Source organism: Ranitomeya imitator, chromosome 2 (assembly GCF_032444005.1).
Source record: "Ranitomeya imitator isolate aRanImi1 chromosome 2, aRanImi1.pri, whole genome shotgun sequence".
NCBI classification, from domain to species: domain Eukaryota; kingdom Metazoa; phylum Chordata; class Amphibia; order Anura; family Dendrobatidae; genus Ranitomeya; species Ranitomeya imitator.
Window position 1 is genome coordinate 633,255,972 of NC_091283.1, and position 24,425 is coordinate 633,280,396.

Consider the following 24,425-nt stretch of genomic DNA (forward strand, 5'->3'; position numbering starts at 1 on the left):
ATCACCTTTAAAAACCATCTATAAGTAAAGACTTCATGTCTGAAACGCGCAAGGTTTGCATGTCCCATCCTCCTTGTTTTAATCGTGGTTCTGAATGCTGATCCAATAAGGCACTTTTTTATGATTCCGGTGCCAGATCACCTTACCTTTATCTACATTGCTTGGTTGAGGATGCCGGCCTTGAGGATCTATGCATCGAATATCTCCTGAATCTATGGACATTCCTTCAGGGTTGGTGAGCTGATGGCATTTTATTCTTCTAATGTCAGTGTACTATACCATGGCAGATCATAGTGCTCATGAAGGATAGTACGGTGATACAAAGCTGCAATTGCATTCCATATACAAGTAGCGTTCAGTTTGGACCACGATACCCTGAGCAAGTTGCCCAATTCACATTTCCACTTCCTGGTAAATGGTGGAAGGTAAGTGACCCCCTGGCCATCACGTAATGGCTCCATACTGCAGCTAATGGCCCTCGAGCTATAGTCCTTAAGTGACGCAGGAAGGCAATGTGGGCGATCAGTGTGTGTCACAACCCCACCTGTGGGTCCCTCCTTCCCATCTTGTATGGAAATTATGATATCTGCTTTGAACACAATGGCGGTATTTGGTGATAAAACACCATACTGTTGGATAGTGGTGCTGCCCCGTGTTCTAGTAAATGCTCTCCAAGCACACCCATCACCTCTGGAACCTATGACAAATGCATGGTAATGTGTAAGGTATCATGGACGTCACAGGCAAACGTAATAAATGGCATCATGCATTTTCTGAAGGGGCTACCTTGTATATGTAATTTCTTGCATTTTCCAGGAAATAATGCTGTAGCGGCTTTATTTTTTTCTCCCTTTAACTTCGCGTTCTGTACTGTACCTCTATTATTCCCCCAGGAAATGTAGGAATATTTGGCACTTAGGCGTTCCCCTTATCAATGTAGTATGTCCTCACATAATCGGTCAGTACCCATAGCTGGGTGGGTACGGAGATCCCCCTGCACAATTTATACATAGACTTATAGAAGGAATAACACATAAAAGATGCTCCAGCATTGTAACTCCATGAGAGGCGCAAGCCATTACTAAAGCAGACTTGTTAGAGGATTTGACAAGCCCTAATTAAGTTATACGTTTTATTAAAGGTGGTTATTTCCCTGAGTGCTCACACAGAGCTCGGAGGCATAGCTAGCTACGACTCTGCTGTCCTCAGGAGGCGCTAGGTAGAAGCCGCTGGCTTATCTCAGTGTCTTGTTTTGGAGGTTAGTCTGGCTCATACACCTTTACGGCCTTTAGTTTTCCGTCCCCTTGATGAAATTGGAAGTGGTTGTGAGGATTCTTGGGGCTTCACTTCATTCTGGAGAGCAGGAGGCATACTTCCAGGACTGCAATAATTAGGAAAATCAGAACGTATTATTTGTCAGGACGGATCGCACACAACATATAAGCGCATGATTTCAGCCACCGTTTTACCCTTAAAGAGGTAATCTCATCTCCAAGTACATATCCCAATATGTAGTAGAAATAATAATAATATATAGTAATAATAATACCAAATACTTCCAAGCATGTAGCATAATTCTTCTGATTCGCTATGCCACTTACCCCATGTGCAGGGCATGGCTTACGTATTCATGCTTACGACCACTAACCATGAATACCTAAGCTACTGCAATGCCCTGCACATGGGGTAAGTGATATAGCCAATCAGAAGAACTACAGAATATTTCTAATTATTATACCTACTACTTAATATCGCTTTAAAGACCAAACCTGCTGGAATTGGTGTGTTACTCGCCCAAAAGGCTCTGTTTACATTGGAGCCATGGCCTTCAGGACAGACCTATCAACGTAAAATCCTCTAGAAAGTAACTTCCAGAGTACATTCCCCTATATACAGAACAATGTGACATTCTATATGTGGATTTAACATGTGTAATTACATATAAGAGAAGGTCAATGACAGTGGATGGAGAAAAGTAAGGTAAGCAGCCTCAAGCTTTGGGCATAAAGGCCCCCATATACATTAGATTAAAATCAGCCGAACCCACCAATATTGGCGGGATGGTCTCACAGTGAGCACAGGAGCACTCTGCTGACAGCTGTCTCTTGTGTATGGGTGGGTTTAATCTGATTTAGGCCGGGGTCATACTTGCATGTACAATGCGAGAAACTTGCACGAGTCTCTCGCCTCAATACCCAGCACTCGGGACCGGAGCGCTCAGCTACATAGAAATACATGCAGCCGCAAGCTTCGGCATTGATGTGCGGGTTTCTCACAATGAACTCGCAAGTGTGACCCCGGCCTTATGATGTAACTCGCATTAAAATACACATACCTAAATAAAAATACATCTTTAAGAACCAGCTTACTTTGGGTCTCAGGTTCTGGCATTTTTTCTATTTTGATAGTCAGATCTTCATTTTTTTGTCAACATATTAATAGGAAAGCTTTATTTATTTGGACAAGATATATATTTTAATACTGCCATTTTGGGGGAGATTATATCATGTATTCTACATTTTAATTAGGGAGGAAAAAAACTAAAAATTCTGTGTTAGGCATTTGTTTCTATAAAAAAAAAAATCTTCAGTTTGACACTTTGCCACAAAAACAATTTGGGAAATTTTTATGACACCAAATGCCATAATACTCCAATAATGTAAATTTAAAGGCACCAGGTTAAAACTCCTGAAATCTAGCCCAGAACCTGGAGAGAAGGCAGAAGTGGTCTACTAATGCTTCTGTCTTCTCAGGAAGCATAGTGCAGTGAACAGAGCATTGGCACTGCTGATGCTATTGTAGGAACTTGGTGATTACAAGATGGCGTGGTCTCTGCTGGCATAGAAAAGTTGTTGGTTTCTAGCAGACCCAGATGACTCAAGGAGGCTGCTTTACCCTGTACCTGGGGCTCTGATACATGCACCATTTATACTGGGAAAAAATGAACAATAAAAACAAACATGTTCCCCAGAGATCTTTTATAATCTCTTGTGGGACATATGTAAAAAAAAATATAAATATATGCAAAGAAAAAAAAACTACTCTGACAAAAAGAAATTTTTTTTTTTTTTAAAGAAAAAAAAAAAAAAGTATTTTATACCATACAGCTAACAAAAACCTACATATAGTTGAAAGTGTTGGTAGCCTTGAAATTGTTCCAGGAAATTAAGTATTTCTCCCAGAAAACTATTGCAATTACACGTTTTGCTATACACGTTTTATTTCATATGTGTGTGTGTTTTGGGAACAGCACAAAAAAAAAACTTTAAAAAAAAGGCAAACTGAACATAATTTCACACAAAACCCCCAAGATGGGCTGGACAAAATAGTTGACACCCTCAGATTAACCCCTTAGTGACAGAGCCAATTTGGTACTTAATGACCGAGCAAATTTTTGCAATTCTGACCACTGTCACTTTATGAGGTTATAACTCTGGAACGCTTCAACGGATCCCGCTGATTCTGAGATTGTTTTTTCGTGACATATTGTACTTCATGTTAGTGGTAACATTTCTTCGATATTACTTGCGATTATTTATGAAAAAAACGGAAATATGGCGAAAATTTTTAAAATTTTGCAATTTTCAAACTTTGTATTTTTATGCCCTTAAATCAGAGAGATATGTCACGAAAAATAGTTAATAAATAACATTTCCCACATGTCTACTTTACATCAGCACAATTTTGGAAACAAAATTTTTTTTTGTTAGGGAGTTATAAGGGTTAAAAGTTGACCAGCAATTTCTCATTTTTACAACACCATTTTTTTTTAGGGACCACATCACATTTGAAGTCATTTTGAGGGGTCTATATGATAGAAAATAATGAAGTGTGACACCATTCTAAAAACTACACCCCTCAAGGTTCTCAAAACCACATTCAAGAAGTTTATTAACCCTTTACGTGCTTCACAGGAACTGAAACAATGTGGAAGGAAAAAATGAACATTTCACTTTTTTTTGCAAACATCTTAATTCAGAACCATTTTTTTTATTTTCACAAGTGTAAAAACAGAAATGTAACCATAAATTTTGTTATGCAATTTCTCCTGAATACGCCAATACCCCATATGTGGGGGTAAACCACTGTTAGGGCGCACCGCAGAACTTAGAAGTGAAGGAGCGCCGTTTGACTTTTTCAATGCAGAATTGGCTGGAATTGAGATCGGACGCCATGTCACGTTTAGAGAGCCCCTGATGTGCCTAAACAGTGGAAACCCCCCACAAGTGACACCATTTTGGAAACTAGACCCCTTAAGGAACTTATCTAGATGTGTGGCGAGCACTTTGAACCCCCAAGTGCTTCACAGAAGTTTATAACGTAGAGCCGTGAAAATAAAAAAATCGCTTTTGTTTACACAAAAATGATCTTTTTGCCCACAAATTCTTATTTTCACAAGGGTAACAGGAGAAATTAGACCACAAAAGTTGTTGTGCGATTTCTCCTGAATACGTCGATACCCCATATGTGGGGGTAAACCACTGTTTGGGCGCACCACAGAGCTTGGAAGTGAAGGAGCGCCGTTTTACTTTTTCAATGTAGAATTGGCTGGAATTGAGATTGGACGCCATGTCGCGTTTGGAGAGCCCCTGATGTGCCTAAACAGTGGAAACCCCCCACAAGTGACACCATTTTGGAAACTAGACCCCTTAAGGAACTTATCTAGATGTGTGGCGAGCACTTTGAACCCCCATGTGCTTCACAGAAGTTTATAACGTAGAGCCGTGAAAAAAAAAAAATCGCATTTTTTCTACAAAAATGATCTTTTTGCCCACAAATTTTTATTTTCACAAGGGTAACAGGAGAAATTAGACCACAAAAGTTGTTGTGCAATTTCTCCTGAGTACGCTGATACCCAATATGTGGGGCTAAACCACTGCTAGGGCGCACCGCAGAGCTTGGAAGAGAAGGAGTGCCGTTTTACTTTTTCAATGTAGAATTGGCTGGAATTGAGATCGGACGCCATGTCGCGTTTGGAGAGCCCCTGATGTGCCTAAACAGTAGAAATCCCCCACAAGTGACCCCATTTTGGAAACTAGACCCCCCATGGAACTTATCTAGATGTGTGATGAGAACCTTGAATGCCCAAGTGCTTCACAGAAGTTTATAATGCAGAGCCGTGAAAATAAAAAATATTTTTTTTTTCCACAAAAAAGATATTGTAGCCCCCAAGTTTTTATTTTTACAAGGGTAACAAGAGAAATTGGACCCCAAAAGTTGTTGTCCAATTTGTCTTGAGTATGCTAGTACCCCATATGTGGGGGTAAACCACTGTTTGGGCGCACGGCAGAGCTCGGAAGGAAGGAGCGCCGTTTTGGAATGCAGACTTTGATAGAATGGTCTGCGGGTATTATGTTGCATTTGCAGAGCCCCTGATGTACCTAACCAGTAGAAACCCTCCACAAGTGACCCCATTTTGGAAACTAGACCCCCCAAGGAACTTATCTAGATGTGTGGTGAGAACTTTGAATGTCCAAGTGCTTCACAGAAGTTTAGAATGCAGAGTCGTGAAAATAAAAAATATTTTTTTTTTCACAAAAAAGATTTTGTAGCCCCCAAGTTTTTATTTTCACAAGGGTAACAAGAGAAATTGGACTGCAATAGTGGTTGTCCAATTTATCCCGAGTACGCTGATGTGCCATATGTGGGGGTAAACCACTGTTTGGGCGCACGGCAGAGCTCGGAAGGGAAGGAGCGCCTTTTTGGAATGCAGACTTTGATAGAATGGTCTGTGGGCATTATGTTGTGATTGCAGAGCCCCTGATATACCTAAACTGTAGTAACCCCCCACAAGTGACCCCATTTTGGAAACTAGACCCCCCCAAGGAACTTATCTAGATGTGTGGTGAGAACTTTGAATGCCCAAGTGCTTCACAGAAGTTTAGAATGCAGAGTCGTGAAAATAAAAAATATTTTTTTTTTTCACAAAAAAGATTTTGTAGCCCCCAAGTTTTTATTTTCACAAGGGTAACAAGAGAAATTGGACCCCAGAAGTTGTTGTCCAATTTATCCCGAGTACGCTGATGCCCCATATGTGGGGGTAACCCACTGTTTGGGCGCATGGCAGAGCTCAGAAGGGAGGGAGCACCATTTGACTTTTTGAGCGCAAAATTGGCTGTCGTGTTTGGAGACCCCCTGATGTACCTAAACAGTGGAAACCCCCCAATTCTAGCTCCAACCCCTAACCCTAATCCCAACCTGATCCATAATCCTAATCACGAACCCTAACCATAATCACAACCCTTACCCCAAAACAACCCTAATGTCAACCCTAACCATAACCCTAATCAAAACCCTAAATCCAACACACCCCTAATCCTAATCTCAACCCTAACCCTAATCCCAATACACCCCTAATCACAACCCTAACCTTAACCCTAATCCCAAACCTAACCCTAATCCCAAGCGTAACCCTAATGCCAACCCTAACCCTAATACCAACCCTAATCCAAACCCTAAACCTAATCCCAGCTCTAACCCTAACTTTAGCCCCAACCCTAGCCCTAACTTTAGCCCCAACCCTAACCCTAGCCCTAAGGCTACTTTCACACTTGCGTTGTTTGGCATTCCGTCGCAATCCGTCGTTTTGGACAAGAAACGGATCCTGCAAATGTGCCCGCAGGATGCGTTTTTTGCCCATAGTATTGCCGACGGATCGTGACGGATGGCCACACGTCGCGTCCGTCGTGCACTGGATCAGTTGTGTTTTGGCGGAGCGTCGGCACATAAAAACGTTCAATGAAACGTTTTTTTGTACGTCGCATCCGCCATTTCTGACCGCGCATGCGTGGCCGTAACTCCGCCCCCTCCTCCCCAGGACATAGATTGGGCAGCGGATGCGTTGAAAAACTACAGCTGCTGCCCACGTTGTGCACAATTTTCACAACGTGCGTCGGTATGTCGGGCCGACGCATTGCGACGGCCCCGTACCGACGTAAGTGTGAAAGAAGCCTAACCCTAAATTTAGCCCCAACCCTAACCCTAAATTTAGCCCCAACCCTAACCCTAAATTTAGCCCCAACCCTACCCCTAACCCTACCCCTAACCCTACCCCTAACCTAACCCTAGCCGTAACCCTACCCCTAACCCTAACCTAACCCTACCCCTAACCTAACCCTAGCCGTAACCCTACCCCTAACCTAACCCTAGCCCTAACCCTACCCCTAACCCTACCCCTAACCCTACCCCTAACCCTAACCCTAACCGCTGTTCTCCTGCCGGCCGGCAGATGGAGACAGATGGCGGGCGCACTGGGCATGCGTCCGCCATGTTCTTCTGCCGGCGGCCAGGAGGAGCAGCAAGAGGATCCAGGGACCTAGGTGAGTATGCTAGGGTCCCCGAATCCCCCTATTTCTCTGTCCTCTGATGTGCGATCACATCAGAGGACAGAGAATTACACTTTACTTTTTTTTTTTTTTTTTGCGGTCGCCGGTAAACAGTTAATTACCGGCGATCGCAAAACAGGGGTCGCTAAAACCGATCCCCGATCATGCTCTTTGGGGTCTCGGCTACCCCAGGCAGCCGAGACCCCAAAGATTCTCCCGGTGCCGGCCGGCGGGCGCACTGCGCATGCGCCCGCCATTTTGAAGATGGCGGCGCCCACCGGGAGACACGAGGAGCATCGGGGGAGCTAGGTGAGTATTGGGGGGCCACCTGGGACCCCTTTTCTCTGTCCTCCGATGTGCGATCACATCGGAGGACAGAGAAATTAAAAAGAGATCGCTTTTTTTTTTTTTTTTTTGCGATCGCCGGTAAACGGTTAATTACCGGCGATCGCAAATGCGGGGAGGGTTAAAACCCCCCCGAATCATGTTCTCTGGGGTCTCGGCTACCCTCGGCAGCCGAGACCCCGGAGAAAATCGGCCTGTGGGGGGCGCTATACACTTTTTCCACAGCGCCGTTAATTAACGGCGCTGTGGTTTAAGTACCCTTAGCGGCCGCCGTTAAAAGGCGTATCGGCGGTCGCTAAGGGGTTAATATTTGGTTGCACATTCTTTGGAATAAATAACTACAATCAATCAATTCCTATATCAACAAGCATCTTACGCCTCTCAACTGGAATTTTGGACCACTGTTCTTTTGCAAACTGCTCCATGTCTCATATTTGAAGGGTGCCTTCTCCCAACCTCAATTTTAGGACCTTTCTGCAGGTGTTCAATGGGATTTACAATGGGTAAGGAAAGTATTCAGACACCTTTACATTTTTCACTCCGTTTCATTGTAGGCATTTGGTAAATTCAAAAAAGTTTTTTTTTTTTCTTATTAATGTTCACTCTGCACTCCATCTTAACTGGAAAAAAAGGGAAAAAAAAAAAAAGAAGTGTAGTAATTTTGCAAATTTATAAAAAAGAAAAACTGAAATATCACATGGTCATAAGTATTTAGACCCTTTGCTCAGTATTGAGTAGAAGCACCCTTTTGAGCTAGTACAGCCATGAGTCTTCTTGGGAATGAGGCAACAAGTTTTTCACCCCTGGATTTGAGGATCCTCTGCCATTTTTCCTTGCAGATCCTCTCCAGTTCCGTCAGGTTGGATGGTGAACGTTGGTGGACAGCCATTTTCAGGTCTCTACAGAGATGCTCAATTGGGTTTAGGTCAGGGCTCTGACTGGGCCAGTCAAGAACGATCACAGAGTTGCTCTGATGCCACTCCTTTGTTATTTTAGCGGTGTGCTTTCATTGTCTTGTTGGAAGGTGAACCTTAGGCCAAGTCTGAGGTCCAGAGCACTCTGGAAGAGGTTTTCATCCAGGATATCTCTCTGTTTGGTTGGCCGCATTCAGGTTTCCTTTAATGGCAACCAGTCATCCTGTCCCTGCAGCTGAAAAACACCCCCATAGCATGATGCTGCCACCACCATGTTTCACTGTTGGGATTGTATTGGGCAGGTGATGAGCAGTGCCTGGTTTTCTCCACACATACCGCTAATAATTATCACCAAAAAGGTCTATCTTCGTCTCATCAGACCAGAGAATCTTATTTCTCATAGTCTGGGAGTCCTTCATGTGTTTTTTTAGCAAACTCTATGCGGGCTTTCATATGTCTTGCACTGAGGAGAGGCTCATAAAGACCTGACTGGTGAAGGGCTGCAGCGATAGTTGACTTTGCGGAACTTTCTCCCATATCCCTAATGCATCTCTGGAGATCAGCCACAGTGATCTTGGGGTTCTTCTTTACCTCTCTCACCAAAGATCTTCTCCCACGATTGCGCAGTTTGGCTGGACGGCCAGGTGTAGGAAAACTTCTGCTGGTCCCAAACTTCTTCCATTTAAGGATTATGGAGGCCACTGTGCTCTTAGGAACCTTGAGTACTGCAGAAATTCTATTGTAACCTTGGCCAGATCTGTACCCTGCCACAATTCTGTCTCTGAGCTCCTTGGCCAGTTCTTTTGACCTTATGATTTTCATTTAGTCTGACATGCACTTTGAGCTGTGAGGTCTTATATAGACAGGTGTGTGCCTTTACAAATCAAGTCCTATCAGTTTAATTAAACACAGCTGGACTCCAATGAAGGAGTAGAACCATGTCAAGGAGGATCACAAGGAAATGGACAGCATGTGATGAAAATATGAGTGTCTGAGCAAAGGGTCTGAATACTTATGACCATGTGATATTTCAGTTTTTCTTTTTTATAAAATTTGCAAAAACTTCTACATTTTTCAGTCAAGATGGTGTACAGAGTGTACATTAATGTGAAAAAAATGAACTTTTTTTGGCTGCAATGAAACAAAGAGTGAAAAATTTAAACGGGTATAAATACCTTCAGTACCCACTGTAGATCTGGACTCATTGCTGGACACTTCAGATTTCTCCAGCGCTTTGGTTCCATCCATTTTTGGGTGCTTCTTGAAGTAAGTTTTGTGTCATTGTCCTGCTGGAAGACCGATGACTTAGGACACAAAACCAGCTGTCTGACATTGGGCACTACATTGCAACCCAAAATGTTCTGGTAATCTTCAGTTTTCATGATGCCTTGCGCACAGTCAAGGCACCCAGTGCCAGAGGCAGCAAAACAACCCCAAAACATTTTGAATCTCCACCATAATTGACTGTGGGTCTCATTCCTCTTTCGGTAGACAGAAGAATGATGTGCTTTACCAAAAAGCTCTATCTTTTCTCATCTGTCCACAAGACGCTTTTCCAGAAGGATTTTGGCTTGAGTCCATTTTGGCAAACTGCAACCTAGCTTTGTCAGTGGGGTCCTCCCACAGCGTTTTCTTTCATTCATATATCGACAGATAGTTTACACTGACACTGATGCACTCAGAGCCTGCAGGACAGCTTGAAATTTTTTGGCACTTGATTTGGGGCGGCTTATCCGCTATCCGGACTATTCTGCATAGCAGAATTACATCAATTTTTCTCTGCTGTCCACAACCAGAGAGATTAGTTACAGTGCCATGGGTGGTAAACCTCTTGATTATGCGGCGCAACATGGATAAAGAAACATCAAGATCTCTGGTGATGGACTTATAACCTTGAGACTGTTGATATTTTTCAAGACTTTGTTTCTCAAGTCCTCAGACAGTTCTCTTCTCTTTCTGTTCTTCATGCTTAGAGAGGTACAAGCAGACACACAATGCAAAGATTGCGTCAACTTCTCCCCTTTTTATCTGTCTTCAGGTGCGATTCTCATTTGCCCATATCCGTTACTTGCCACAGGCAACTTTAATGAAACAAAGTTGTTTACCCACGATTTTGGAAAGGTGCCAACAATTTAGGCTACGTTCACATTTGCGTTGTTGTGTGTTGCATCGAACGCACAACGCACGCAAAAACGCATGCAAAAAGCTGCGTTTTGTGACGGATGCGTTCATTTTTATAGCGCAAAAAAAAAATGCAACAAGCAGCGTCCTCAGCGCTTTGACGCTTGCGCCCAAAAAACGCATGCGTCACAAAACGCATGTCCATGCGCCCCCCATGTTAAATATAGGGGCGCATGCGTCGCCGCGGTTGCGCCCGACGCACCGCAAATGTGAACGTAGCCTTAGTCTGTCCCATTTTTTCTTTGCGTTTTGTGTGATATGTCCAATTTTCCTTTTCAGTTTTGTGTGTGTTCTTCCAATACACACAAAGAAAATAAACACATGTATAACAAAACATGTTGAATTGCAATAATTTTCTGGGAGACAAGTCTCTGGAAAAATTTCGAAGGGTGCCAACACTTTTTGCCATTACTGTATATTGGATATCGATACAACCGTAACAACCTGGAGAATTCTTTCAGATGGTTATTTAGTACATAATATAAACAAAAGCAAATTAGAGCAAAAAATTGCTTTTTTCCCCCCATTTATTCTATTTTTCTGGGTTGGAAAGAAAAAATAAATTATAATTATTTGGCTGAGTAATCCTCCAATCTGTATAAGATCTTTTATAATTAAAGAGGGATCCTACTTGTCCCTTTAAATTGTATGACATAGCCCTAGAGCAGACCTGGGCAAGATGCGGCCCGCGGGCCGCATCCGGCCCGCCTGACGGTTGTAAACGGCCCGCCGCCCCAGGCACCGCTCGGCTCCCCTTCCCTTGCCGCCCGCCGCCCCAGGCACCGCTCGGCTCCCCTTCCCTTGCCGCCCGCCGCCCCAGGCACCGCTCGGCTCCCCTTCCCTTCAGCCACGCCTACGCCTGTGCGCCCTGCATTCAAACTCCTGTCCGCTGAGAGGCGCTGACCGCCGCTGGCACTTCCGCATCAGGGAAGCGCCAGCAGCAGGTGACGTCCCTCAGCGTGACACATGCTGCTGCTCTGCTCCGTTGCGCCGGTGTTCTGTGTGGCACTGCAGCGCTGTACTGAGGTCACTTGTGGAGTCGGACGGTGCCGGTGGTCGGTGGTAAGGGCTCTGGGTTATCTGCTCCTCAGTACTTGCGCACTGGGTCATCTGCTCCGCTGTACTTGGGCTCTGGGTTATCTGCTCCTCAGTACTTGTGCTCTGGGTTATCTGCTCCTCTGTACTTGTGCTCTGGGTTATCTGCTCCTCTGTACTTGTGCTCTGGCTTATCTGCTCCTCAGTACTTGTGCTCTGGGTTATTATCTGCTCCTCAGTACTTGTGCTCTGTGTTATCTGCTCCTCAGTACTTGTGCTCTGGGTTATCTGCTCCTCTGTACTTGTGCTCTGGGTTATCTGCTCCTCAGTACTTGTGCTCTGGGTTATTATCTGCTCCTCAGTACTTGTGCTCTGTGTTATCTGCTCCTCAGTACTTGTGCTCTGGGTTATCTGCTCCTCTGTACTTGTGCTCTGGGTTATCTGCTCCTCAGTACTTGTGCTCTGAGTTATCTGCTCCTCTGTACTTGTGCTCTGGGTTATCTGCTCCTCAGTACTTGTGCTCTGTGTTATCTGCTCCTCAGTACTTGTGCTCTGGGTTATCTGCTCCTCTGTACTTGTGCTCTGGGTTATCTGCTCCTCAGTACTTGTGCTCTGGGTTATTATCTGCTCCTCAGTACTTGTGCTCTGTGTTATCTGCTCCTCAGTACTTGTGCTCTGGGTTATCTGCTCCTCTGTACTTGTGCTCTGGGTTATCTGCTCCTCAGTACTTGTGCTCTGAGTTATCTGCTCCTCTGTACTTGTGCTCTGGGTTATCTGCTCCTCAGTACTTGTGCTCTGTGTTATCTGCTCCTCAGTACTTGTGCTCTGGGTTATCTGCTCCTCTGTACTTGTGCTCTGGGTTATCTGCTCCTCAGTACTTGTGCTCTGAGTTATCTGCTCCTCTGTACTTGTGCTCTGGGTTATCTGCTCCTCAGTACTTGCGCACTGGGTCATCTGCTCCGCTGTACTTGGGCTCTGGGTTATCTGCTCCTCAGTACTTGTGCTCTGGGTTATCTGCTCCTCTGTACTTGTGCTCTGGGTTATCTGCTCCTCTGTACTTGTGCTCTGGCTTATCTGCTCCTCAGTACTTGTGCTCTGGGTTATTATCTGCTCCTCAGTACTTGTGCTCTGTGTTATCTGCTCCTCAGTACTTGTGCTCTGGGTTATCTGCTCCTCTGTACTTGTGCTCTGGGTTATCTGCTCCTCAGTACTTGTGCTCTGGGTTATTATCTGCTCCTCAGTACTTGTGCTCTGTGTTATCTGCTCCTCAGTACTTGTGCTCTGGGTTATCTGCTCCTCTGTACTTGTGCTCTGGGTTATCTGCTCCTCAGTACTTGTGCTCTGAGTTATCTGCTCCTCTGTACTTGTGCTCTGGGTTATCTGCTCCTCAGTACTTGTGCTCTGGGTTATTATCTGCTCCTCTATACTTGTGCACTGGGTTATTATCTGCACTAATAAAATCTGGACATTATGGGGGCACTAATGAAATCTGGACATTATGGGGGCACTAATGAATGAAATCTGGACATTATGGGGGCACAAATGAAATCTGGACATTATGGGGGCACTAATGAAATCTGGACATTATGGGGCCTGGATAATCTCTGCATTGTTTAACATACTGTTTGTTCATGAAAATATAGCATATGTATACTACAGTATTGGGTAAAAATTAGTTAATTATATTAGTCCGGCCCTCTAAAACCATCCAAATTTCTCATGCGGCCCCATGGCAAAATTAATTGCCCACCCCTGCCCTAGAGGGTTAAGAAAGGCAGATTTTGTCATTGCAGATGGGCACATACAAACTAGCCAATTTGTGTGCATGTATCATGGCATGGGTACAGGAAAACAAAAATATACAAAATAAAGTGTGTTCCACAATGTATCTTCTCATTTACATTTGTTCACCTAAATATAAACTTTTGGCTCTCATTCATGTTTTTGCATCTCCAGCATATTGTTTTTCTTTGACAAGGCTCTATAAGACTTCGTTTTATACAGAATAAATTGTTATGGCACTATTTTAGGGTGCATATAATTTATTGTTTAATTTTTCTTTGCGACAAAGATCTAGAAAAAAAAAAGTTAGCATAATTTTTTTTATTTTTACTTCAAATAATCTACACACACGTCATGTAAAGATTAACCCCTTAGCGACCGCCGATACGCCTTTTAACGGCGGCCACTAAGGGTACTTAAACCACAGCGCTGTTAATTAACGGCGCTGTGGAAAAAGTAAATAGCGCCCCCCAGAGTCGGATTTTCTCCGGGGTCTCGGCTGCCGGGGGTAGCCGAGACCCCAGAGAACATGATTCGGGGTTTTTTTTTACCCACCCCGCATTTGCGATCGCCGGTAATTAACCGTTTACCGGCGATCGCAAAAAAACCCAAAACGCAATCTCTTTTTAATTTCTCTGTCCTCCGATGTGATCGCACATCGGAGGACAGAGAAAAGGGGTCCCAAGTAGCCCCCCGATACTCACCTATCTCCCCCGATGCTCCTCGTGGCTCCCGGTGAGCGCCGCCATATTCAAAATGGCGGGCGCATGCGCAGTGCGCCCGCCGGCCGGCCCCGCGAGAATCTTTGGGGTCTCGGCTGCCGGGGGTAGCCGAGACCCCAAAGAGCATGATCGGGGTCGGTTTTACCGACCTCTGTTTTGCGATCGCCGGTAATTAACTGTTTACCGGCGACTGCAAACGCAACATAACGCCCACAGACCATTCTACCTAAGTCTGCATTCCAAAACGGCGCTCCTTCCCTTCCGAGCTCTGCCGTGCGCCCAAACAGTGGTTTACCCCCACATATGGGGCATCAGCATACTCAGGATAAATTGGACAACAACTTTAGTGGTCCAATTTCTCCTGTTACCCTTGTGAAAATAAAAACTTGGGGGCTACAATATCTTTTTTGTGAAAAAAAAATATTTTTTATTTTCACAACTCTGCATTCTAAACTTCTGTTAAGCACTTGGGCATTCAAAGTTCTCACCACACATCTAGATAAGTTCCTTGGGGGGTCTAGTTTCCAAAATGGGGTCACTTGTGGAGGGTTTCTACTGGTTAGGTACATCAGGGGCTCTGCAAACGCAACATAATGCCCGCAGACCATTCTATCAAAGTCTGCATTCCAAAACGGCGCTCCTTCCTTCCGAGCTCTGCCGTGCGCCCAAACAGTGGTTTACCCCCACATATGGGGGACCAGCATACTCAGGACAAATTGGACAACAACCTTTGGGGTCCAATTTCTCTTGTTACCCTTGTGAAAATAAAAACTTGGGGGCTAAAAAATCTTTTTTGTGGAAAAAAAAATATTTTTTATTTTCACGACTCTGCATTATAAACTTCTATGAAGCACTTGGGCATTCAAAGTTCTCACCACACATCTAGATAAGTTCCATGGGGGGTCTAGTTTCCAAAATGGGGTCACTTGTGGGGGGATTTCTACTGTTTAGGCACATCAGGGGCTCTCCAAACGCGACATGGCGTCCGATCTCAACTCCAGCCAATTCTACATTGAAAAAGTCAAACGGCACTCCTTCTCTTCCAAGCTCTGCGGTGCGCCCATACAGTGGTTTACCCCACATATTGGGAATCGACGTACTCAGGAGAAATTGCACAACAACTTTAGTGGTCTAATTTCTCCTGTTACCCTTGTGAAAATAAGAATTTGTGGGCAAAAAGATCATTTTTGTGTAAACAAAAGCGATTTTTTATTTTCACGGCTCTACGTTATAAACTTCTGTGAAGCACTTGGGGGTTCAAAGTGCTCACCACACATCTAGATAAGTTCCTTAAGGGGTCTAGTTTCCAAAATGGTGTCACTTGTGGGGAGTTTCCACTGTTTAGGCACATCAGGGGCTCTCTAAAACGTGACATGGCGTCCGATCTCAATTCCAGCCAATTCTCCATTGAAAAAGTCAAACGGCGCTCCTTCACTTCTAAGTTCTGCGGTGCGCCCAAAAAGTGGTTTACCCCCACATATGGGGTATTGGTGTATTCAGGAGAAATTGCATAACAAAATTTATGGTTACATTTCTGTTTTTACACTTGTGAAAATAAAAAAAATGGTTGTGAATTAAGATGTTTGCAAAAAAAAGTTAAATGTTCATTTTTTCCTTCCACATTGTTTCAGTTCCTGTGAAGCACGTAAAGGGTTAATAAACTTCTTGAATGTGGTTTTGAGAACCTTGAGGGGTGTAGTTTTTAGAATGGTGTCAAACTTCATTATTTTCTATCATATAGACCCCTCAAAATGACTTCAAATGTGATGTGGTCCCTAAAAAAAAATGGTGTTGTAAAAATGAGAAATTGCTGGTCAACTTTTAACCCTTATAACTCCCTAACAAAAAAAAATTGTTTCCAAAATTGTGCTGATGTAAAGTAGACATGTGGGAAATGTTATTTATTAACTATTTTTCGTGACATATCTCTATGATTTAAGGGCATAAAAATACAAAGTTTGAAAACTGCAAAATTTTAAAAATTTTCGCCATATTTCCGTTTTTTTCATAAATAATCGCAAGTAATATCGAAGAAATGTTACCACTAACATGAAGTACAATATGTCACGACAAAACAATCTCAGAATCAGCGGGATCCGTTGAAGCGTTCCAGAGTTATAACCTCATAAAGTGACAGTGGTCAGAATTGCAAAAATTGGCTCGGTCATTAAGTACCAAATTGGCTCTGTCACTAAGGGGTTAAAACACACTCTTAGTATACGAAGAGAAACTATGAAAACCACATCAGACAATCTGACAAGCAGCAAAACAAGCAGTGAAGAGTGCAGGAAACAGAACCCCACCACTCGTACCGCACAGACTGCTGAAACCAGCGGCAGCTTTTACACTGGGGAGATAAGTGGAAACTTACTCATTAGAAGACAACTAGTGACTTACTGAAGACCTGGTCTAAGCTTCTCACAGGGACACAGAGACCAAAATAAAAAGTAATGGCAATGGTACAATTTAACATTTCAAAAGTTCTAATAATCCATTTCACTTACATCACTCTTTTTAAAATATGCCTGACCAAATCACCAAAATAAGAAAGAAAAAAATACTTGCCTCTGAGGCTGAGGACGGGGCGATTGATGCCATGACTGGAAGCTGAAGACCTCTCGAAGACTGTCCAAAACAGATGGGGCTATGTAGGTGAAACCCTAAACGATGAAAAATGAACAGTAGAAAAAAAATCCCAGTAAGAATAGATTTATAGAAGAACCATTGTTCCACTTGCAAGTAAGCCACCACTTACCAAGAAGGCCTGGTTTGCGCTCTCACTGATGATTGCATCAGGACTATCTACAGGTGTTTGTCTGGTGAAGTGGGAACCGAAGTGACTTGCGTCATCCTCAGAAAGCTGCAAGAGAGCAGGAAGACCATTATCTTTCATGCCCGGCAAAAATTAGAATCCACCTTGCCTTTTGAGATTAGTATAAAGTTAAATAGAGGACATGTCGGATTACTTGCACATTAATCGCCATCTCATACACCAGAAGACATTGTAGGGTTAAAGTCATAAAATTACGAAAGCACCCAGAAAGTCTCATACTCATAAGTGACTGATGTGGCCAGTGCAGAATTGACGGACATTCCATCACCGATTAATGGTGTTGTGTGGTCACCATAGCGATTATACACTCAATTAAATGCGATTTATTCACTCCAAGAACTATGTATAAACAGATTTTTTTGCTGACCATCATCAGCTATACACATTTCAGTATGCAAATGAAGGAAGCAGAGCTTGCAACCACTGATCACTGAGGGTACTGGAACTCTTCCAGATCTTAAATGAATGACCTATCCTAAGAATAGTTCATCAATAACTGGTGACTACTGTGAAGAGGTCGCCCATTACTTTATTATTATTTTCACAAGAATAGGACATCAGTGATAATCTTTATTTTTATATACCGCTAACATTCTGCAGCGCTTTACAGTTTACAGACATTATCATCGCTGTCCCTGATAGGGACCACAATCTAGATTCCCTATCAGTATGTCTTTGGAATGTGGGAGGAAAACCGAAGAACCCGGAGGAAACCCACGCAAACACGGGGAGAACATACAAACTCCTTGCAGATGTTGTCCTTGGTGGGATTTGAACCCAGGACCCCACTGCAAGGCTGCAGTGCTAACCACTGCGCTACCGTGCTGCCCCTTTAATAATAATTTTATTTCTATAGCTCTGACATATTCCGCAGCACTTTACATTTTAGAGGGGACTTGTACCTACAATAGACATTACAGCATAACAATAATAAACACATAGATCAAAATAGATACCAAGAGGAGTGAGGGCCCTGCTCGCAAGCTTACAATCTATGAGAAAAAGGGGAGACACGAGAGGTGGATGGTAACAATTGCTTTCGTTATTCGGACCAGCCATAGTGTAAGGCTCGGGTGTTCATGTAAAGCTGAATGAACCAGTTAACTGCCTAAATATGTAACAGTACAGACACAGAGGGCTATTAACTGCATGAAATATATGAGAACATGATGCGAGGAGCCTGGTTATAGTAAAACGTTTGAATGGGCCACACAGGGATCGTTAGGTTAATGCGTTGAGGCGGTAGGCCAGTCTGAACAAATGAGTTTTTAGGGCATGCTTAAAGCTGTGGGGATTGGAGATTAATCGTATTAACCTAGGTAGTGCACTCCAAAGAATCGGCGCAGCACATGTAAAGTCTTGGAGACATTAGCGGAGCGGAGGGCACGGGTAGGGTGGTAGACTGAGACCAGGGAGGAGATGTAGGGTGGTGCTGAGCCATGGAGTGCTTTGTGGATGAGGGTAATAGTTTTGTACTGGATTCTGGAGTGGATGGGTAACCAGTGTAATGACTGGCACAAGGTAGAGGCATCGGTGTAACGATTGGTGAGGAATATGATCCTGGCTGCAGCATTCGGGACAGATTGGAGCGGGGAGAGTTTGGTAACAGGGAGGCCGATTAGTAGAGAGTTACAATAGTCCAGACGGGAATGAATAAGTGAAACAGTAAGAGTTTTTGCAGAGTCCAAAGTAAGAAAAGGGTGAATTCTAGAAATGTTTTTGAGATGCAGATAAGAAGCGTGAGCCAGTGATTGGATGTGGGGGGTGAATGAAAGCTCAGAATCAAGTATGACCCCAAGACAGCGGGTTTGTTGCTGGGGAGTAATGGTGGAACCGCACACGGAGATGGCAATGTCAGGCAAAGGTAGGTTAGTAGAGGGAGCAAACACAAGGAGTTCAGTTTTTGAAAGGTTCAGTTTCAGATGGAGGGAGGACATGATGTTAGAGACAGCGGTAAGACAATCACTGGTGTTTTCTAAAAAGGCAGGCGTGATAACAGGAGAAGAAGTGTATAATTGGGTGTCTTCAGCATAGGGATGGTACTGGAATCCAGGGGGCCTAGAACCGATCCTTGAGGATACGTTAATGTCTGATCAGTCGGGGTCAGACACCTGGCACCTCCACCAATCAGCCGCTCTCTGTCAGCGGCGGCCAAAGGCCGGATTTTCCAAGTTGCGGAACTGCTCCATCTTCTGACAGTGGCTGCGGCTGGGCGCTGCACATAAGTCTCCTACTGATTTAAATAGGACAACGAGAACAGCTTATCGGTGGGGTTGTTAGGTGTCGGACCCCGACCGATCAGACATTGATCCTAAGGATGAGTCATCATTGAGAAAATTGTGGACAACCTCTAAGTTTAAGGTTACAGACTGATTCCAGTGCAGCAGTCATATTTAAACATATCCTGCAGGTTACCGTTATCCATATGACCTTTGAGAGAATATGGAGCTCGTAGAAGAGTTTCCATTATCTCATTTTTTTACATTTTAGAGGCATTCTTCTCTGGCAGACTTGAGCCCTCCATATATTACATGCACAACTGTTCATCTGAATGTGAGTTTGTTTACAAGTAAGTTGGGTTCAGGCTGTAATTTTGGACATTTGGACAAACTGTTGGATTTTTGTGCTAAACCCAAAGACACAGTAACAAATACTTTGTGCACTTTGACAATGATGTCTCCTATATACATGCTTAAGTCAGATGGACCTCGGCCTCAATGAAGATTGGCAGTTATGCCACAGAAGAGGAGGGGAGGGTAGAAGGCATTCTTAAAGAGTGCCAGGAGTAGGTTCCACACTACTATGATACCCATCTGCTCCACTCTTGCACTATACACTCACCAGGTTTGGCTTGTACGGTGGTTCTATTTTACATTGTAGAAGATCGTCCCAGTGAATTTGTCTGAAGAACGGGTGTTTCTGCGTATTAAAGAGAAAAACAAAAAACAATGATGTAATGTATATGACCTCAAACACCAAAAGGACAAAATTGAAAAGTTATGAAATGGCACCTGTATGTCAGCCACATCAGCTTGTCCAGAACCAAGCCTTTGAGCTGGACTTTTCTTCAGCAGCTGAAGAAAAATAAATAAATCAATAGACAAAGAACAAAAGAGCAAAAAAAGCTGACAATGTAGTCCAAGATATTGTAGAGAGAAAAGGCAATTTATTGAGTTAATCAGGTAAAAATAACAGAAAACAACAATAAGATAAAATTTAAACAACAAGGACGCACACCCAGGACACTAATGATAATAAAGGTGGGTGAAAGGTTGTCAAAATGGTATGCACAACACAGAGAATAGTAATGTTACGATAAAACCAAGCACACCATTGTTTTTCTTGTGAAATTCACAATAAGTTTGATGTGTCACATGACCCTTTTCCCATTGAAAAAAAATAAAGTTGGATCCAAAATGGCCAACTTCAAAATGGCCGCCATGGTCACCACTCATGTTGAAAAGTTTTCCCCCTCCCATATACTAATGTGCCACAAACAGGAAGTTGATATCACCAACCATTCCCATTTTATTTAGGTGTATCCATATAAATGGCCCACCCTGTACTTTACTCTCACCTAAGTACTATAGACACCCTACCACCATTTAGCATCCCTTGGTTGCCTTTGTTTGAATCAATAGAGGAATGAAAAAAAAAAAAAAAAAAAAAAGCGATCAAGAATGAAAGGACAATAGAAAAAAATAATCAAGAATAAAGGACAAATTGATACATTACCTTCTTCAAAAGATCACAAGCATCTGGTGTGAGGTAAGGGGGGAAAGATGGCTTTCCTTTAAGAATCTTGTCAATGATCTTCTTCCTGTTGTTTCCTGTAAATGGGGGCTTGAGTCACACAAAGGGAAAGGAGAGATGGGGAGACAAAAAACAAACCTGTGAGTGTAAGAAATCCATATCACACACCAAAGGTATGCCTAGTGGATTTCACCTTGTGAAACCATACATAAGGAGTTTGCATCAATTTATAAATAACACATGTTAAAGGGAATCTCAAACACTATTAACCTGCAGACAAGGGGTAACTCGGCTGCCACACTGAAAGCCTGGCTTTCAGGAGTAAATTAACTTTATTACTCCCGGCAGCCTTCAGTTATAGATTACTGCTGGCTCGGCTTCTGTCAGCGCTGACAGTGAGAGGCGGCTGTAACCACACTCCAGAACACTGACTGACAGCTGTTCCCGTACTGCAGAGCCGGCTGTCAGTCAGTGCCGCGGTGTGGTTACAGCTGCCTCTTTCTGTTTACTTAGCAGGGCCTCATCAGACTAAAAGGGGTTATCCAGTGAAAACAGTCATCACTGTCTGAGTGCTGAGACTTCCATCGATAGGCACATCCGGGAACTTTTATCCCTATTACAAAAAGGAGCGGCATGTCAAGGGTGCCAGAAAAAGCCAAGTGCTGCACACAGCAGTTCCCTGGAAAATTAATGGAGTCGAGTTCGAGCATGTGCACTGACGCTCAATTCTAAACCCCACCGGTCAGACCGCCGTCCATCAACAAGTTATCACCTATGTGAAGGACGAAAAAAAAACCTTATTCTTTTACATCAAACTCTCAGTGTCGAATCCTTTTCCCAAATATTGCCTTTTCTCTAACAATTACAGAGTTACTGCTTTTTTATTTCAAAGTGCCCTGCTGTTGTTGCAGTGATTTCCTGTAGTCACAGCAATCGGATCGGAGCTGTTCTGGTGACGCATTTCTAGCGTCACCCTGTGAATGTTGGCGTTTACCATGCTGTTTCATAGAAAACTGAAATAAAAAAAAAGTAATAAAATGAAACGGTAACTGATGTGAGACAAAAGTAAACACTCACTGAACCGGTCAGCATGTCGTACAAGAGAATCCCGAGGCTCCACCAATCTACTACCCGGTTGTGTCCTTTACGAGCCAAGATTTCAGGGGCCCTGAAAAAAGATGGAAAAGGCAACAATAAAAAAATGCCCCAAAACTTCAAGATTTTCAGCTCCTCCTGCACCATCTATACTATAGCATATACTACATATAACACACTACCCGCAGATCAACATCATGTTCAACAGCTTTGCGCCAAATCCGTACATGTTGCCTTGCTGCCATATGTTCAGCTGATCTTGCGGTGTTAGAAATTAAAGTAAAAAGAAAAGAAATCAGCAAAGGTTTAAAAAAAGAGAGAATGCCTAACAGCAAGCAATGTAAGAAAATATAAAATAATTCTCATCTGTTGAATCATTCTCCTTACTTTGTAGATCCATGTGACCACTGCAGGCAATCACATACCTCAGCAGTCTTGTATGGTACATGAAAGCATGAGCGCTCAGGACAGTGAATGGCGGCAATGGTTGCTTGGAGCACATAATTGCTGCACCCTGGAGAGTAGATGCTGTAGCATGTATGTATTTTTATTTTATCAAACTCCTTGCTAGTAGAAAAACTTTCTTTTTAAAAACATGGAAAACCGGTTTAATGGACTTGGAAGCTCATGCCCCTGACATGCAAAGAATTGGCATTAAGGAGATGGGTATGGCACAGTGCACTTTAGGTCTCCCTCATCAGATCAGCTACCTTTTTCACAAAAAATGTTAAAGTGACCCAAATGCCATGGAAAAGTTGTGACATTGCAACGACGTCAGGAGCCTCCAACTATCACATTGGGAAATGGAGCATGCTGGGAGGACCGCTGTCCTTGGTATGTTAATCATGGCTAACCGTGATCTACTGTCCCGCAGGATGCAACTATGTGCATGTCCAGGTATATATTCACACACATGTATAGGTTTTGCTTTGTAGAAGGGTGCTGTATGCCTTATAGACCCACACGTCATGTGTGGTCTTCATTACCTAAGGGCGCACAACTAAATAACAAAAAAAATAATAAATTGAGATTTGCATTTTGTTCATATTGGTACCATATAAAAGTATTGCCAAAAAAAATTATTATTTTTTAGTTTATTTTCTGTTGAACAAGACCGTACAATCTCTTAAACTTGCAAAATCAGAACGTACATATACTCCACCGTTCCACAGAAGGTGTGCGTCACGCTGTCTCCGTGAATGGACTCCTTGCACATTCCAAAGTCAGTCAGTTTGATGTGACCTAATGAGGAGAACAAAAAGCTAGGAAACCACAATGGCTCGGTGGGCCACTGAAAGGGCGACAACACACAACCGTATCCTTCACAGATTGGTGAAGAAGACACAGATGTCCAACTGTCACTAACTCACCCTGGGCACTAAGCATGACATTTTCTGGTTTCAGATCCCTGTATATGATCCCCAGAGAATGCAGGTGTCCAAGCGCGAGGGTAATCTCCGCCAAGTAGAAGCTGTGTGAGAAAAGAAGAAGTACAAGGTCACAGATGGAAATATAGCCATGAAACCACTGTACAGCTGGACGGCAGGATGACATACCAGGCAGTGTCCTCCATAAAGATGCCTTCCCGCTCCAAGTGCAGAAACAGCTCCCCACCTGTAGGAGAAAGAAAATTCATGGAAGCTATTACTGCAACATTGGCCAAATGTGACCTATGATTAGTACATCTCAATGTGCACATACAGTGTGGAAAATAAGTATTTGATACACTGCTAATTTTGCAGGTTTTTTCCACCTGCAAAGAATAGAGAGGTCTGTAATTTTTATCACAGGTATACTTCACCTGTGAGAGATAGAATCTAACTAAAAAAAACAGAAAAATCCCACTGTATGATTTTTAAATACCGTAATTAAGTTTCATTTTAATTGCATGAAATAAGTATTTGATAGATTAAAAAAAACAGAACTTAAAATTTGGTACAGAAACCTTAGTTTGCAATTACAGAGATCAGATGTTTCCTGCAGTTCTTCACCAACTTTGCACACACTGCAGCAGGGATTTTGGCCCACTCCTCCATACAGATATTCTCCAGATATTTCAGGTTTCAGGGCTGTCTCTGGGCAACATGGAGTTTCAGCTCCCTCCAAAGATTTTCTATTGGGTTCAGGTCAAGAGACTGACTAGGTCACTCCACGACCTTAAAATGCCTCTTACGGAGCCACTCCTTACTTGCTCTGGTTGTGTGTATCGAGTTATTGTCATGACGGCAGACCCAGCCACAACCCATCTTCAATGCTCTTACTGAGGGAAGGAGGTTGTTGGCCAAAATCTCAGGATACATGATCCTATCCAGCCTCCCATCAATACGATACAGTTTTACTGTCCCCTGTGCAGAAAAGCACCCCCAAAGTATGCTGTTTTTCCCCACCACGCTTCATGGTTGAGACGGTGTTCTTGGGGTTGTACTCCTTGTTCTTCTAC

General features: G+C 43.3%; 1 protein-coding gene across 1 annotated transcript in view; it reads right to left on the minus strand.

Annotated features, from left to right (window-relative positions):
* Positions 1-1,118: 1,118 nt before the first annotated feature.
* Positions 1,119-24,425, minus strand: part of RPS6KB2 (ribosomal protein S6 kinase B2) — a 68,433-nt gene continuing 45,126 nt past the window's right edge. The window contains exons 6-15 of the mRNA XM_069752640.1: positions 23,542-23,599; positions 23,356-23,456; positions 23,137-23,227; positions 21,968-22,058; positions 20,873-20,980; positions 20,149-20,211; positions 19,979-20,056; positions 17,060-17,164; positions 16,870-16,964; positions 1,119-1,381 (exon numbers count right to left, since the gene is read on the minus strand). Of these exons, the coding sequence (XP_069608741.1) occupies positions 1,270-1,381; positions 16,870-16,964; positions 17,060-17,164; positions 19,979-20,056; positions 20,149-20,211; positions 20,873-20,980; positions 21,968-22,058; positions 23,137-23,227; positions 23,356-23,456; positions 23,542-23,599 (902 nt within the window). The 3' untranslated portion in view covers positions 1,119-1,269. The remainder of the gene's footprint in view (positions 1,382-16,869; positions 16,965-17,059; positions 17,165-19,978; positions 20,057-20,148; positions 20,212-20,872; positions 20,981-21,967; positions 22,059-23,136; positions 23,228-23,355; positions 23,457-23,541; positions 23,600-24,425) is intronic.